This window comes from Lemur catta, chromosome 8, assembly GCF_020740605.2.
Source record: "Lemur catta isolate mLemCat1 chromosome 8, mLemCat1.pri, whole genome shotgun sequence".
Classification (NCBI taxonomy): Eukaryota; Metazoa; Chordata; class Mammalia; order Primates; family Lemuridae; genus Lemur; species Lemur catta.
The window spans coordinates 20,753,239-20,771,143 of NC_059135.1; the positions used below are offsets into that span (position 1 = coordinate 20,753,239).

The window sequence follows — 17,905 nt, forward strand, 5'->3', positions numbered from 1 at the left end:
AGAAGTCCATATAGATTTTTAAGGTTTTAAATACAAGGAAACTGCCAGGAAATTTCATCAAGATCATTCAGCTAGTAAGTAGTAGAAAGAAAATGCAAAACCTTAGCTTCTAACCTCTAAATGAGTGCTCTCTCCTTTACACTACACTGCTTCCTTCAGAGGGGATTAACCACAATCTGCCTTTTAAGTACAAAACAATAAACTATTAGGAATCCATATATGGCAATAAATAAATAAATAAAATTAAAAACAATAAACTGTATTCTTTATAAAAACAAACTGATAAATCAAATTTGAATCAAAGATTTTGAGGCTATCTTGTTATGTTTTGGAAAAATATGGAAGGATTCAATACTTTTTCTATTTTTTAATAGAGTCACTTTTATCCTCCCATTTTAGTATTTCTATTGTGGTTCTGTCTATGGAGAATATTTAGGATTTTCTCCAAATGGTGGGTAACTTTGCCCATTTTAATCATCTAATACTGATAAGCTTTCTACTGTAAAGTCCCCATCTGGCTCAAACTTCAGATTCTGCATTTTCTAGGGATGTGACTTCTTTGCAAATTTACTGGAATTACCTTTTACAAAGGAGGGAAAGATATTGCTAAACTACATAAACATGGTAAAATGAGAGATGGGAAAAAGTATATGTATAAATTCTCAGCCTATTTTTATTACTTTCATTATGCAATTCCATTTAACATTTTCTGAAATAACAATAAATTTTTGAATGATAAAACATATGGCATTTTGACTATGCCAAGTGAGCAGTATTATTTAGATAGTGAACACTGACAAAAATTTGTAGCATTATGTTACCAGGAGGCTCTCTGTTTAATGAGAAAGGAACACTTATCTCTTTATAAATACATGGGTTATAAATATATACAAATATATGTATATATCTATAAGTGCAGATAATCTGTGTTTGTCACAAGCAATGTATTTGCAAATAAAACATGTAAATAATGCTATGCCACATATAATTCCTCTTTTAAATGTGTGACAGGCTGATTTCTTACAGCAACATAAAAGCTAACTCTAGATGTTGATTCACACATCTTTAAGTCTTTTGATTTTATGTACATATGTATATATAATATTACATATAACTTTACTTTTGAACCATTTAAATTATTTTAATATTCCATGAAAATTATTTTTAATATTACATGAAAATGAGATTTGACCCTTATTTCTTGTAATAAATATCTTATAGCCATAGAATTACTCCTGCTATATTCATACTTTCTGGACTACAAAATTAATATGGATTATTTAAAAATTAAAAATCTTCTTCACATATATGCTTTATTTCCTCATCTAAAATCAAAGCTTTTGATATCTCCACAACTTTTCTTTATGATAAATAATGCTCAGTGATTTTAAAAATTCTCAAAACTTAAAGAACGTTGAAACATGTATTACACTAGCAAAGGAAATATATATTGTCCAGTAACAGGTATACATTCTTTAGGAAAGCCTATCATTAAAGATGCAGATGAAACTGTATTCTTAACCTTTTATATGGACAACTGGAATCATTTTGTGGTTGTTCACATCAGTTACTACACTCTTGCTCATAAGCAAGGATAAAATATTTCATCTGATTGATAATGTTTATATCATTATGGGAGAAAAGCTAAAGATAATTAAATAATAATGTTATGGAATACAGAGCACATAATTGCAACAATAAGATAAATTTCAAATTAATTGTAAAATCTAAACATTACAGGGTAACTTGTTAAATTATTTTAAGACTAAAATATTCCATTAAAAATATTTCAAGTTCATTTTTGTCAAATTTTTGTTCTTTTCTACCCTTAGCTACTTTGTCTTCAGAAAATACAATTTGATTATCTTGGATAGTGATAATAAGGAATGTAGGCTCTAAGGTTTTGTATGGCACTGCTGGCAAACTTACGTTATCTATATTAGCACACACTTATCTCCTCTATTACTCCTGTCTTTAAATATGTGGTGAATATAATTCTTTCATGATATGGCATAATATGATATATAATCTGATAAAATATAACATAATGTAATATAATATAATGAGAACAGACATTTAAATAGGAGGAAATACATAAATTTAAGTGGAAACAAAATTATTTCAGAACAAATATTAATGTTCTTAGCTTGGTCACAAATGAGAAGCAAAAGGTATCCTACCTGATGAATCAAAATTCACCTCGTTGCCAGGACTTGGACCTACATCAATGGACACAATTGGTAAGAGCTTCCGAAAGTCCCATAGTTTTATAACTCCACAGGCATCGCAGGATGCTATCATGTGACCCTTCAAAACATAAACCAAAAAAAAATGTATATAAATATATTAAGTATATACAAATATATATGGTAACCTACAGACAAAAGATTTATGCTACAATTCTATTAAACCTGCAAGAATACACTTCTCTAAACCAAAAAATTTTCATTATATCTTCATCTTGGACATAAAATTATTATAAAATAATATTTTTAATATATGAAATCCTATACTAAATTTTGGAAGATAATGTTTTAGGAAAGTATTTTTATTATTTTAATTATATGAGAAGATGTAACACAGTTAAAATATATATACTCACGTAAGTTTTCTATATATACACATATCACATATCATACGTATGATATAGGTGACACACAGAAACTATGAACATGAAAAAATTACACCATAAGGACATCTCACTTTACATGCTTATAATTATTTAGCATTGATAATTTATACATAAAATAGAGTAAAAATAAAAACAGAGGTAGGAAGACAAATGGACACAGTGAGAGAAGAGTTTTGTCACAGCGGGCATCATCACTGGGACCAGGTGAAATTTATTGCAATGAAATGATGCCTATTGCAGTCTGTCAAATAGTACCAGTCAAGATTCTCAGTAGAAATAGCTGGGCCTGCTTTGGTAACATGTAGTGGGACAAGGCAGAAGGTAACTGGATACAAAAGGGATGGAAAACCAAAGGAAGGGTGGATGGATTCAAGTGTTATGCAAACAGGAGGATATTTTTCCAGCATAGTAGTAGCTTCCAGGCTTATCAGTTTGGAGCTCAAGGTCATATCTACACTCCTCCTGCTGGCCTCTCAGGAAATGTTTATTGAGAATCTACCTTGTGTTAGGAACTGGGGATATACTGATGAGTAAGAGGGGTTTCTGCTCTCCAACAACCTGTAATCTACACTCATTTGCATCATTCCATCATTTAATTTCTTTCTCCACTCACAAATTGAATGAGTATTGGCCATGTAAGAATCATCAGTAATGTTCATAATAAGTCAATATACTGTTTCCAATTTGATATACAGTTTTCCTTTTAGCTGTAGGTTAATTTTTTAATGTCAAGTCAAAAATTGTTCTCTCATTTTCTCCCTAAATTTTCTGAAATGTTAAAGGTAATAATATTATTATTGCAGGATTTTCCGTATCATTTGCAACTAATTCTCACATTTTTTCTCATTTACTCTTTGATTTCTACCCTTTGATTTCTTCCCTTTCTGTAAAATATGTGCATCCTGTATTACAGTTCAAGTGGACTCTTTGTTTTTACCTAAACACACCAGTAATGCAATGAATGCCATTAGTTTTAAAATTCTATAACTGTTGTCATAGGCAGAATAATACAACAGCCTTGTCCCCAATCTAATAAGTGAAATGCTTAATCTTTTTTATGATTTAAAAGGAACATGGAGAACTTGGATTGTTCTCAAATATGTAAACATGTATTATAAGAATTGTGAGGAATCAGTAAATTTCATTTCAAAAAAGGAAAGAACACTTCTCAGTATTAGCAGGGAATATTAATGTTAGAAATTAGAAAGAACTCTTTCCAAATATAAGGGCTTTCAATTATCTTACAGAACTCACAGATGGAATTATTTTTCAATTTTGAAAACAGAGTAGATAGGTTTTAATCAGAATTTAACTTTGATGTACCTCTCACCAAAGGCAGGTTATGGACTTGATGTACTTTTCTTGTCTGTAGTCTATGAATTAAAGACAATGCTAAAGTATTCTTTATTCTACTCAATATTAAAATTTGAGGAAATACACTAAAAATAAAAAATAGTTTATTTTTATCAGGTGAAAATGAGTATTTAAATAGTTTTAATGTTTTTACATTTAATACTTGAAACTTTTATTGCTGTCAAATGATTAAGTTTAATAGTTTGATAACATTAAAATGAGTCAATATTTATTAAATGCTTTTAAAGGGCCAGGTATTATGCTAAATGCTTCATTAATAAAACAGTGATCCTAATTTTAAACACTTTTGAAAAACTAGCAATCTTTAGCCAGATTTTTCCCTTGTCTTAGAAAATTAGAAGCCATGACAAAGTATGCAATTTGGTAAAATGAATATGGTGACTTATTCCATGATAGAAATGTTTGTGTTTAGATTTGATAACTGAAAGATACTTGGTAATGAAAGAACTTAGCTATACTTTCAGTTAGCAGGTGAAGCAGATGTGGTCACTATTGGAGTGTTTGGAGCATAATAGAGCTCAAAAAAATATTTGTTAAACTGACAGATGAATATGCCTCCTCAAAGCTTACCACAAAATTTTACCTTTCTCCAAATCCTCCATGGCAGTCTTGTAAATATTAATTCCAACCCTGATGGTTCTGAATCACTTACAAAAAGAGGAAGCGATAGAAGAGGCAAAGAATAGAGAACCCCAAATTTGAAATATTCCCATGACCCTGTATCCCTTCTCCTCCCATCTCAGGCAAACTGGAGAACCATCTGCCAATCTCATTCCCTGAGGTACACCAGTAAGAAGAAACTAGAATAGTGCTAATTCAAACTGCATTCTGTGAGCTTTGAGAGACCTGGAGAGAGAGAGATGTGGGAAAGGCATTAATTGACAACGTGGGGAAAAATCATTTAATCTAGAATTTATGGCATGTAGGAAAATAAAGACTAGCTATAGTTAAGCACTTAACCTAAACTAAGAAAGATTGCAAGAGAATGTTTTTTAAAGATAGGTTGGATTATATGACAATCTTAATGAGAGTCAAGACTCAAAGGATTTGGAAATCTCCAAAATACAATTCTAGTTATGTCATTGGTAGCAGTACTGATACTGAGGAGGGGAAGATACTAAAGGTGATTGCACAGAAAGCTCTCAAAGAAATTCAAATTCAGATCCACGGTTGTTTTTGTAACACTGAATCTCCAGCACCCAGCATCATTTCTACTATAATATATGTTAGGCATTTGGTCTTGGAATAAAAAATTGAATGGATGAATGTAAAGAGAATATAGAGTAATCAGTGTTGACTATACGTGATTTAAAGATTTTTTTCAAAAATATAAAAAATTAAATGAGCTGAATCTCAGAAAAAATATTTTTTGATTATAGGACTCAAGTGAGTTAAATAATGCAAGTAGAAGTTAGCAAAGTGGACAAAGAGTACATTTGAGAAGAAAATGAACAGTCACCACTCCTAATTGCCTCTGTTAAGCCTCCCACCACCAAATAAAAGATCCTATAATGAGAAATGCCATATAGACATGAAGTTATGTACAAGTTAGAGTAGAGGAACATAAGATCAAACTAATTTTATCTAGGCTGCTGAAAATATATAGGAGAAACTTTAGCAATATTAAAGATCACAAAAGTGCACATATTTTTGAAACTTTTCATATTACTTCTATATTCATATTTTCATATTACTTCTGAACTTTATTACAAATTAAATAAAAAGTTATGATCAAAAATTAATGTAGCATCACTTAAAAAATGAAAATAAGTGAAATTTATAATAATAATCTAATATGGAAGAAATAAACCTTGTGCTGTTATAGATTCAGAAAAATGCTGGAAGCAACTTTTATGCAAACTTGATACCAACAGCTGCAGGGAGACAAGTAGACTGAATTGCTATCTCTCTGCACAGAGGTTCCAAGCACATTTATATATTGTAAAACAAAGAAAGAAAAGAAGAAAATTGGCATGCTAATGAGGTCATTTACAATTTAAGTGAATAATTAAAAGAATATTTTCATAAACCAATAGTATTCTTTAATATAAACATATCTATGGCTTTGTATAATTTTTTAAAATAGATTTTACAAACTTGGGCATCCACATAAATTTTGGGATTAAGGTACTATTTTTCAGATAGGTGAAGAAATGTCATATAGTAACACAATTTTCCATATGAAAGTCCTTATGTCTTTACATTGGATCTCAACAAGAAATAGGGAAGATATTAATTTATTATGGAAAGCACAGGTCCAATTTAATTGTTTATTCAGATGAGTCTTTAAGTAGCTTCTTGGTTCAACTCACTAGGTTTTATATATAAAACTTTTTGTCTCTATCTTTGTTTTAAAAGTCAATTTACTGAACAACATTTAAATAAATAAAACATTTTTAGTTTTAGGTCTATAACTAATTGCTTTCTTTCTGCAAGTGTTCTTCAAGACTGAACAAGATATATATAATGTTCTCTCCTGAAAACGTTATACTGCATAATAGAAAAATTAAATGAATGATTATATCAACTACACATATGTGAGAATATTGTAGACTTCATAAGTACAAGAACTTTGCGGATTTTTTTAGCAGTGCATTCCCATGAGCTAGAATAACATATAGTAGATGCTTAATAAATAGTTGTAGGATGAATGAATGACTATCCTAGATGAATAATTATAAAGCCATTAAAATAACAATTATAGAACCACTGTAAAACATGGAAAAATTTATAATAAACTGTGGTTAAAAGTATACAATACGCATATACAATGACTAAATAGGGAAATATCTTTATAAAAAACTGTGTCTTTAATACTTTAAATGTAAATAATAACTACAAATAAATTCCTGAAAGATAACACTATATATAACTCAGATATCATTGCCAGATATATTTCTATGCATTTCATGACAATTTAAAATATATAATTGGTACCTGTATTGATTCTGAGGAGGGGAAGGTATAAAAGGTGCATAGAAAGCTCTCAGAGATGGTCAGATTCAGATCTAGGACTATTTTTGTAACACTGAATCTCTAGCACCCAGCATAGTTCCTGCTACATGTTAGGCATTTGACCTTAAATAAATATTTGATTGAATAAATATAAAAGAAATAGAGACCAATTAATGTTGACTGTACGTAATTTAAAACGATTTAAAAAAAATATATAGAAATGTTAAATGAGCTGAAGCTCAGAAACAAAAATTTTGTGATCACAAGGCTCAAAATTGTATATTTGCACAATACCTTATGTAACCATGAACAATGTCACAGCTGATTCTCATAACTACATAATGAGTCAAGGCTTAATTGTATCTCATAACATACAACTAAATATATTCTAGAAGAATAAAGGAATTTATTGAAGAAATCTGGTCAAAATGGTCTAAAATATAGCTACAAAATGAGACAATTAAAAAAATGGTCATAGCTAACACTCATCAGGTAATTACTATGTGCCAATCAGAGTTCTAAGCATTTGTATGCACATATGTACAAATGTCAGGTAAACCTAAAAAAACCCCAAAAACTAGGGAATCACCTCCATTTTATGGAGAAAGAAATTGTGCCACAGAAAGCTTAATTAACTTGTATATTGTCCACACAGTTAAAAGAGGACTAGCCAGGATTTAAACCTACTTTGCTCCAGAGTCTAAGTTAGACACTAAGCTGTACTATGTCTCAAACACAGAGTTGGGCTAAAAATGATTTTTAAAAATGTAAAAGCTTGAAGAGTTTGGTAAAAGGATAATAGAAATTATACTCACTAAAGAAAACAGAAACACAAAGTAAAGAATAGCAGGAAACCATGGGCCTCAAGCTCTGGGTTTAGAAGCACACACACCCTGGTCGTTCAGATTCTGTAGAGTAACAGAAACTAAAAGAGGTTTGCGTCAGATGTGAGATAAAAGCTAACTTATTGCTAAAACCATGGCTTCTGTAAGATTTCCTGACAAGATGAAGCTCACAAAAGTTGTTGGCTAATGCTGCTGGAAGCTACAATTTTTGTGAACTTATACAGTTAAGGTACCTAGAGTTAATATACATCCTTAAAACTGGGACCTGAACCAAGTAATACACTGAATGACTAGAGCTGTGGTTTCAATATCAGAGGGCAAGTTTCCTCTATCACAGATGTAAACTTATCCTAGAAGACCCTGGGGCTATTGGAATGGGAGACTTGGAACAAAGGAAATGACTACAATACCGAAATCTATGGAAGGGTAAGCACAAAGAGAAAGCGAGAGAGATAAAGAAAGGGAAAAGAGAGAATTAGTCCTTTTACTTAAAAGAAGCTGCAAAATTTTTTCATAACATATAAAGATATCTAAAGTTAATAAAGACAGTCAATAACTGGAAGATGAAATAAATATGTATAGATTAACATTATGACAGACTGAAAAGGATTTTAAAGAAGAGCTAAAATTCACTAAAGAAAAAAATGAAATTAAAACAGTCTGAAATGACAAAAGAAAAACAAAAAGAACTAAATGTTAGTCATTGAAGAAAAAAGCCTCAGTAGATAGAATGTACTCTAGACTAGACAAAGTTGAAAAGAAAATTAGTCAATAGAAAGATTACAATTTGGGAAATTAGGTAGATTTCAGATATAGATATGAAAAAATAAAAACAAGCCATTGAGAGTTGAGGGTGGGGGTGTAGCTGTGTATTCCAGTATATGTCTAATAAGCATTATGAAAGAAGATAAAGTAAAGACAGATAAAAGAGCAATATTTGAAGGTGTAATGACTGAAACTTTTCCAGAAATAAAGGTAGATATAATATTAAGAATAAAATTGAACTACAAGCATGCATAAAAACTCCATGATGCATAAAAATAAAACCACACCTAGACACAGTGTAATGGAAAATAGGGAATATTATGAATGAAAATTTACCTACAAGTGAAAAATGATAATCTATTTTAAAAAATACATTTAGATTGATAACAAAAATTAGACATTAGAACCAGTGGAATAATAATGCCTTCATTGTGTGGGGGGAAAAAACCCTCAATCTAAAATTGTATAATTAGTTAAATATCACTTTGGACTTAATGCATTTTCAGACATTTAATGACTAAATATTTTCAAATATAAATATCTATGGAAGGTATTATTAATGGTTGTATGTTACCACAAAGGGAGCAAAATCCTAAAGACAGTATAGTAAGAGGGTATAATGATAAGCACAAATATTGAAAAATCAAAAAAATTTTAATCAAGGTTAGGTAACTGTTGACTGTAAGAGAAAAAATGTTCAACCCAAACCCTAACTCTAACCCTAACCTAACCTAATCTTATTATTAATTAAATAAAACTCAGCAAATAAAAAAAGTGAAGGTTAACAGAAAACACAACCCAAGGGCCCATCAATTTATGAGTGGATTAATAAAATGTGGTATACGTACATCATGGAGTACTACTCAGCCATAAAAATGATGAATTAATACCTTTGCAACAATCTGGATGGAACTGGAGACCATTCTTCTAAGTGAAGTATTGCAAGAATGGAAAAGCAAACACCACATGTACTCACTCACTATTAAATTGGAATTAACTGATGAGACCACAAGTGCACAGAGCGAAGTAAAACTCAGTGGAAAGCAACCAGGGATGAGTGGGATGGAGGGGAGGAGAATAAACCAACCCAAAGGGGACTATGAACACTATTTGGGTGATGGGCATACCTATAGCCAGGACTCAAGCACTACAAAAACAATCATGGCAATAACTGCCAATATATAAATAATCTCTCTCTCTCTCTCTCTCTCACACACACACACACACAAATGTGATATACTTAACAATTAAAAATAAAAGACAACTAAAATTGTTTTAAAAATAAAGAATACAACTACATGCAACTTAAAAAAGAAACAATTAAAAAATCAACAACAAAATAACCAAAATATTTACAAAGAGTGAAAATAAAAGAATTGAATTATTAAAAATTAATTAATAAGTTGATAGAATATCCATATCATAAAAAATAAGTTAAGTGAAAAAAATCATTATTAGAGCTAATTACTAGAGAATAATAAAAGGAACACTCTATCAATAGGATGTAACTAATAAAGTTTTATATCACTAAAAACAAAGTCTCAAAATATAAAAAAGTTAGCATAACTATAAAGATAAGTTATCCTTTCCCAAATAACGAGGAAGATTTTAATACATGTCCATTAGAGAATGAGAGATGCAAAACACACACAAACACAAACACACTCATACACAAAGATATACAAGATTTAACCAAACAAATAAAAGGCTAGATCTAAAACATAAACCAGTATTTATAACATATGTTATCATCAAGTGTATGTGTGTAATATATGGTAAGCCACAAAATAAATCTCAACAAATGACAAAGAAGAAATGTCCAACAGAACACATTTTCTTATAATGGTACAATTAAATTAGAAACTAAAAATTATACTAAAGTTTAAAAAAAGTTCGAAAAATTAAAAGAAAAATTCATAATGTAAATTACAAGTTTAGAAATAATACAAATGAAGGAATTTACATATTTTTTAAATGAAGCTGAAGCCATCATACATAGACATTTATAATTCCATGTGGATTTTCAAAAAAGAGATATTTAAAATAAACATATTAAATATTCCATTGAAGATGTTCTTTTCTATAGAAGAAATACAAAAGGTAGAAATAATTGAAATATGAAGAAAATTTATAGAGACAAAATTAAATAAAGCTGTGAAACAAAGAGATAAGATCAACAAAGTCAAAAGCTGGTCTTTGAAAGGAGTATATAGATAGACAAATTGAAAGGTTTGCAAAAAAGAGACAAAAGAAAATAGTTACAATGAAAAAAGAAATAATAATTAAGCAACATAAGAAATGAAAGGACGATTAAAACTATGATAGCTATTAAAGAAACCACATCAAAAAAGCTATGAAGGACTTGATGTTAATTGTGAATTCTTCAGCAAAATGGAGTTTCCAGAACCAAATAAATCTAAAAATCAACTAACTACAAACTTGGAAAACATTGTCATAAGTATGACAAAGAGCAATGAAAAAGAGGAAAAACACTAAACCAATATAAAAATTTCTCTGTAAGTGAGCACTAGACAGAAGAAAGTCCTAACAAATACCTGAAAATCTTTTCACCAATCCTAATTAACATAATTTAATTAAGAAAGTTCGAATATCAGTCGTTTCTTTGGAGTGGATCCAGTTAGCTTGGCTACCCTTCTTAAGATCACTCTAGTGGTCAAATATTTGACATCTTTCTTCTTTTGAAGAACTGCCTCTTATTCTCTACATTGTAGATGGTCTCCTCATAGAAACCCATCTCCCTGGATAGATTTAATTGTTTAAGGAGTAGGCATCTGAGTTGAGTAAGAGCAATAAGAATACTTCCCCATATTTTTCAAACTTATGTTGAGAGAGATAATGCTCTTTCTTCCCTGATTAAAAGGTTTCAGAAAATGTGTAATGTACATATATATACATGACATACATGTGTAATTTTACTTCTGATGTTCACATCCAGAACAGTAAAGAAGCTAATAACATTAAGACCCTTCAGGAAGTCTGGTGGCATTTGAGTTTTGGCTCCAACCAAATATAAATGTCAGCTGCCAGCTGTCATGTCTGAAGTTTGGTTTTGTGATCTGAATGAGTGCAGGATGTGTCATCCTCAAATATGGCAAATTGGCATATTGATTATTTCAAGCATAAAACACTGGAGAACTTGTAGTTTCAGAAAAAGGCTAGCTGACCTATCTTTTCCTGCATGCAGCAAGCGTTAAATGTTCCTTTGGGAAGGGTGCCTTCCCAGTACCAGGACAAGATCACAGTTCTTAGCCCCAGAGACCGGGACTCAGTGCTGCAACAGGCCTGAATAAATAATCTTCCTGGAAGTGATTCTTATCTTCCTCTTGCTTTTCATCCATATATCTCCTAGTGACTCCCCTAGAATATATTACTGCTAGCCAGATTCCTTTCTCCTGTCGTTTCTTTACAAATTCATTGTTCATCTTAAAAATTTAAATGTATCTTGGTGTGGCCATTTCTTTGCTCTCATGTGAAGATTCTTATGTAAATGTAAAATTAATAAAATATGTATGCTTTTCTTGTTAATCTGTGTTGTATCATCAGTTTAGGTCCTAGACCCAGCCAAAGAGCCCACAAAAGAACAAAAAGAGGGTGGTGGTGGTCTTTCCTTTCCTACAGAGCCAATGAACACCCTAATTTTGCCTAAGTTTGTTTTACTTTGGGTTTTTCAATTAAAACATGACCTATTTTTTCTATCAAATTCAATATATTTTTAATGACAATATTGATATTCATAAAGCTGCAATATGAGCAGACTTGCATTCCTGGTGGGTGTACTAATTAATAGCTAAAATTAACAATTTTTATTGACATCACATATGCTCAATACTATCTATAGGATTATTTATTTATGTGCAATAATCCCAGTTTATAGATGAAGAAAACAAAGGTTAAAGAGGTAAAATTACCTAGTTACCTTCCCTAAAATTACCTAGTTAGCATGACTTGGAGTAAAGATTCAACCACATGTCTTGCTGACTTCAGACTCTAAGATTTTATCTACAGTACTATATTTTGTTCCTTAAAACTAATATAGTACATCACAAATATTTAAAAATATTGAGAATATGATCTCATTAGGATATACTTGAATAGTCAAAAACTCAGATAAATATTTGTCACATAGATATTCCTCTCACTATTCTTTATAAGATGGTACTGTAGAAACATAAGAAAATAATTATAGATATATACATATATATTATACATACATATATAAAACTGTAACATATATAATTATATAACTGAACTATTATTACAGCTATTATAACAGCATTGTCAAAGATTATTAATGAAAAGGAAAAACATACATATGTAGTTCAATGAAAGTGGCAGCAAATGAAATTGTACTGTATAATACATGTACACAAAGCATATATTGAAAATAAGATTGGTAGGAACTAAATCAGAAATGATTATCTTTAGTAGTTCATTTTAATTTTATTTATTCTTTTCCATTTTAAAAATTCAGATTCCATGGAATTAGCATGCATTAATTTTTATAATCAGAAAAATATTTTTGAATAAATAAATAATGAAATCAAAACATCACACACAGTACCTGTCAAGCAATCTAATTTTCATTTCTTAAAATTCTACTATGTAAAATGGGCAAGAAAGAGGGGTCATCAAGCAAATGGCAGAAACATTAAGCCCGGGAAACATCAGCTGCTTTCAATATGTGAAGGTAATGACCTGCAGCTTGGTATTAAGGTATAACTATAATAAAATGTTTAGGCTCATTAGAAGGAAAATTAGTATTTCAAACATTTTTAGTACTGATACATTAGCATGTCTCTTAGGACAGGCCTGTGCAGCATTAAGAAATAGCTCATTACACCATTTCCTCAGTACCCTAATGACACAAATAAAGCAAAGAAATTATGGAATTAGAATGGAAAGAGAAGGTAAAATTTGGGAATGCTCAAAAAATTCAAGGATGAAGAGAGAGGAAATATGAAACATTGGAAATTTGTGGATTAGCTTGCTACTTTTGGTATATACTTCTTCCCTATGCCATTATCAGTCTACTCATAACTATTGTATCATCATGGATATGGGAGGTGGAAATCTCAAAAATAATTGCTTAGCAGCTGAAGTACACAACACAGAACTACCTAATCACAATAATTTGTACAAAGTGATTTAGATGTATTATCTCATTTAGTCTTTCATCTCTTTTGTTAGGTAATTACATACACTACTCAATTTTATAGATGAGAAAACCAAGGCTTATAACGTTATACAACTTGCCCGAAGTCATTTAGTTAGTAAAACATAGACCCATGATTTATACCCTGCAAATCTAACTCAAGTGTTCAAGTTCTTAAGCTCTTAAAAATTAAAACATTTTGTATACCTTCACTCAGATCTTTTGGGAAATGGAACCCCATGAAGTACTACATAAGTGCTTAAAAGCATACTCTGTTAGCAGGTAAAACACACTGCAACAGCTAATAGAACTGTAAGAGAATATCAACAAGTACTATACGTATTAACAAGAACAAATTGATCAAACAAGTGTTTAAGTCTATAAGGTAGAAGAGTAATTAGAAATACATAGAGACAATGTATACAAAGGAACAAATATTTACTGAGCTCTGCTATATCCTTGGCTTGGGGCCAAGCAGAAGACAAACAATGAACATAAGCCCTCAACAAAGCTTATGGTTGATTGTTAGAAAGACAGAAGTAATAAGGCAATTACGATACAAGAATTAAATGCTAGAATTAGATAAAGTGCTGTTTAGAGCACAAATTGAACAACCTAATTCAAAACTGTGGGATCAAAGAAGGGATATTCTAGGAGTGTAGCCCTAGGATAGGTCCATCAAGTGAATAGAGCTTTCTGGAAATGATAATATTTTAGATACATTAAGATTATGGACAAACATTAGGGAAAAGAAGGCAGGAAGGCATCATTTGTACTGAAAATGACATGATGTCAGAGCACAAAAGCAGAAATTAATATATTATTTCATGGGGAATGTAGTGAATTTATGATGACACTAACAATGTGTAGAAATTCTAAAGGGTTTTTTGGAACTCACACTGAGGGATGTGAATTTTATATATGTATATAAAAATTATGTGTTTTAAACATAAATATTGATATGTTAAAGACAATGTTGAAGTCCAGTGGTCTGAGTCAGTTAAGCAGATAACTAAGCAAGTGCAAAATTGTGTCTGAGACCCTAAAAAACAAGTAAACATTGCTTTCTTGTGGTGTTCTAGTTTGTCATAAGTATAAGGAAGAGGTTGACTGAATCCAGGCAAGTTTGTCTCGACCAGTAGAAAACATATTATCTCATTCATCAAACAAATATTATTAAGCCTACTAGGTGTCAGGCACTGTCTTAAGCATAAGATATACAGGAGTGAACAGAACAGACAGAAGTCCCAGCCTCGCAAAAATTGTATGCTTCCAGGTAGAACCATACAATAAATTAAATCAGTAAAATAGGTGGTATGTTAAATGTTAATAACAGTTGTGGAGAATTTAAAAAAACGTAGACAAGGAATGTTTGGCAGAAGAGTGTTGAAATATAAATAGCCTATTCAGAGAGGGTCTCACTAGGAATATGACAGTTGAGTTAAGAGCTAAAGGATTTGTGGGGCCAAGCTGTGCTACAGGGGAAGAAGGGTGAAGAGGGAAAGCACAATCAAGGGTCCTGAGGCAGAAGTACAGAAAGTAAGTAGGCCAGTGTAGCTGGATTTAAAAGTTTTTGATTTTATACAAAATCAAGAAAAACAAAACAAAATTGATTCTATGTGTTGAATTCATTCAAAAGGCTTATATTTGGATACCAGTCAGAAATTATGACAGTTGTCATTAAGTCTAGATTTCTGGGGGCAAAAAGAGACATTCCCATGACTTTAACTATTATTAAGATGTTTATGATTCCTAAATATATAATACATTTCCTTTACACTTCTCTCTTGATTTCCACATCTTTATTTCCAACTACTCACAGGACATCTTCATTTTGACATTCTACAAATATCTCAAAGTCATCATGTTCAAAGCCAAATTAATCTTCTTCTCAAACTTGATCCTTCTGCTGTATTTTACATTTCACTAAAAGGCTCCATTCTCCATGCAGCCACCAGAGCTGGTTATCCCATTCTCCATCTCTCTCCTCTCCAAATCCTGTTCAGTTGAAGTCACTTCCACTCTCCACAATCCCTTATTTCAGGCTCTCTTCATCTCACACAGGGACACACGTGTTGAACTCCCTGACTTCAACTCTCTGTCTTTGCAGACATTCTTACAGCCATGGTTCTCAGATGAGGGTAATTTTTCCTCCTAGAGGATATTTGGCAATGTCTAGAGACATCTTTGATTTCACAACTGGGATTCAGTTGGTAGAGGCCTGGGATACTGATAGAGTCTTACACAGCACAGGACAGCACCCCACCCACAACAGGGAATCACCCATCCGTGATATTAATATTGCCAAACCCTGCTCTACACTGATGGCAGAGTGGTTTTTTTAAATGCAAACTTGACTTCATCCTTGACCTGCTTCCTTCTTGCCTATCATCTTCCCCAAACTTCCCCATATGTTCTATTTGCTTTTCCTCAAATATACCATGCCTTTATGCTTTTCTTCTTCCTCTTTCCACTGACTGGGATGATTATTCCCTATTTATATCTTTGGTAAATATTAAATATTCTTAAAGCTTGCTTCAAACACAACTTCTTCTAAAGTCCTAGGCAACATAATGTATTCCTTCTCTTGTTCCCATAGAGCTATGTCAGAAAACTTACATACTAAATTGTAATTTTTTATATATATGCCTGACTTTTCCTCCTAGATATTGTTTAATAAATGTGGCTATTGAGTATTTTAAATGTAACTATGACAACTGAGGAACTGATTTTTAGTTTTATTTAATTTTAATTAGTTAAAATTTCTTCATGTAGCTAGTGACTATCACATTGGATGTTTTAAATAAAAAATCTTTTTATTATTGCAGAAAGTTCTATTGGACAGTACTGCTCTAGATCATGTGCACTCAGGTTATGGTTTACATTATACACACAGTAAATATTTGAATAAATGAATGAATGAATTATTATTTCCATAGCTACACAGTCAAAGCTAAATTTCTTTTAGTGTTTGTGATAGAACTCTCTCAAGAATTATACCAAATATTCCCATTGATTTTTCTTAGACTTTATTCTTTTAGAGCAGTTTTAGGTTCACAGCAAAAGGCACAAATATTTCCCATATATCCCCAGCCCCCTGCACATGAACAACCTCCCTCACTATCAACACCCCCCACCAGAGTGGTGCATTTGTTATCGTTAGTGAACCTACACTGACACATCATAGTCACCCAAAGTCTGCAGTTTACATTAGGGTTCACTCTCAGTGTTAATGTTAAACATTCTATGAGTTTAGACAAGTGTATGATGACATGTAGCCATCATTATAGTATCATACAGAATATTTTCACTACCCTAAAAATTCTCTATGCTCCACTTATCCATCCCTCCTTTCCTCTAACCTCTGGCAACCGCCGATCTTTTTATTGCCTCTATAATTTTGCCTTTTGCAGAATGTCATATATTTGGAATCATATAGTATGTAGCCATTTCAGACTGGCTTCTTGAACTTAGTAATCTGCATTCAAGGTTTCTCCACATCTTTTCATGGCTTGATAACTTACTTCATTTTAGTGCTGAATAATAATATTCTATCATCTGGATGTACCACAATCTATCTATTCTTTAACCTACTGAAGGACATTTTGGTTGCTTCCAAGTTTTTGAAATTATGAATAAAGCTACTGTAAATATCTGTGTGCAGGTTTTTGTGTGGACATGTTTTCCCCATTGATTTTTAGTAAGCCATCTTTAGTCCCTATAATCTGTCACTTTACACAAATAGTTACCTATTTTATATATAGATTGTGATTCTTTAATTACAATCTAGTTCATTAAGGAAAAGGACTAAAGACTTTGATTGTTTGACTCTGCCACAATACCTAGCATAATGCTGTGCATTTTATAGATAGTAAATAAATTGAACACACAGTTCTGATAGAATTGAGGGTAGACTGGATCTACTACCTGGCTGCCAAATATTGTGCACAATTAGTGGATTTCTGAAAGTAACAGGGAGAAGAAGTTTTAATAAATCACTGAGAGTCTTTCTATTCTAAGGGAAATTTGTGAAACTAACATTTTATTCAAGGAGAAATGGAAATTCCTTACATGGCATATGAAATTAATGCATTCTCCCTCTGGCAATGAGTCTCTTCTAAAAGCACTAAAGAAAAATTTTCTGACTCTCATGTGAGTTTA

General features: G+C 31.4%; 1 protein-coding gene across 1 annotated transcript in view; it reads right to left on the reverse strand.

Moving 5' to 3' along the window:
- LOC123643397 (sperm-associated antigen 16 protein-like) overlaps window positions 1–17,905 on the reverse strand; it is a 312,541-nt gene that overhangs the window by 190,847 nt on the left and 103,789 nt on the right. The window contains exon 3 of the mRNA XM_045558912.1: window positions 2,181–2,307. Coding sequence (XP_045414868.1) covers window positions 2,181–2,307 — 127 coding nt within the window. The remainder of the gene's footprint in view (window positions 1–2,180; window positions 2,308–17,905) is intronic.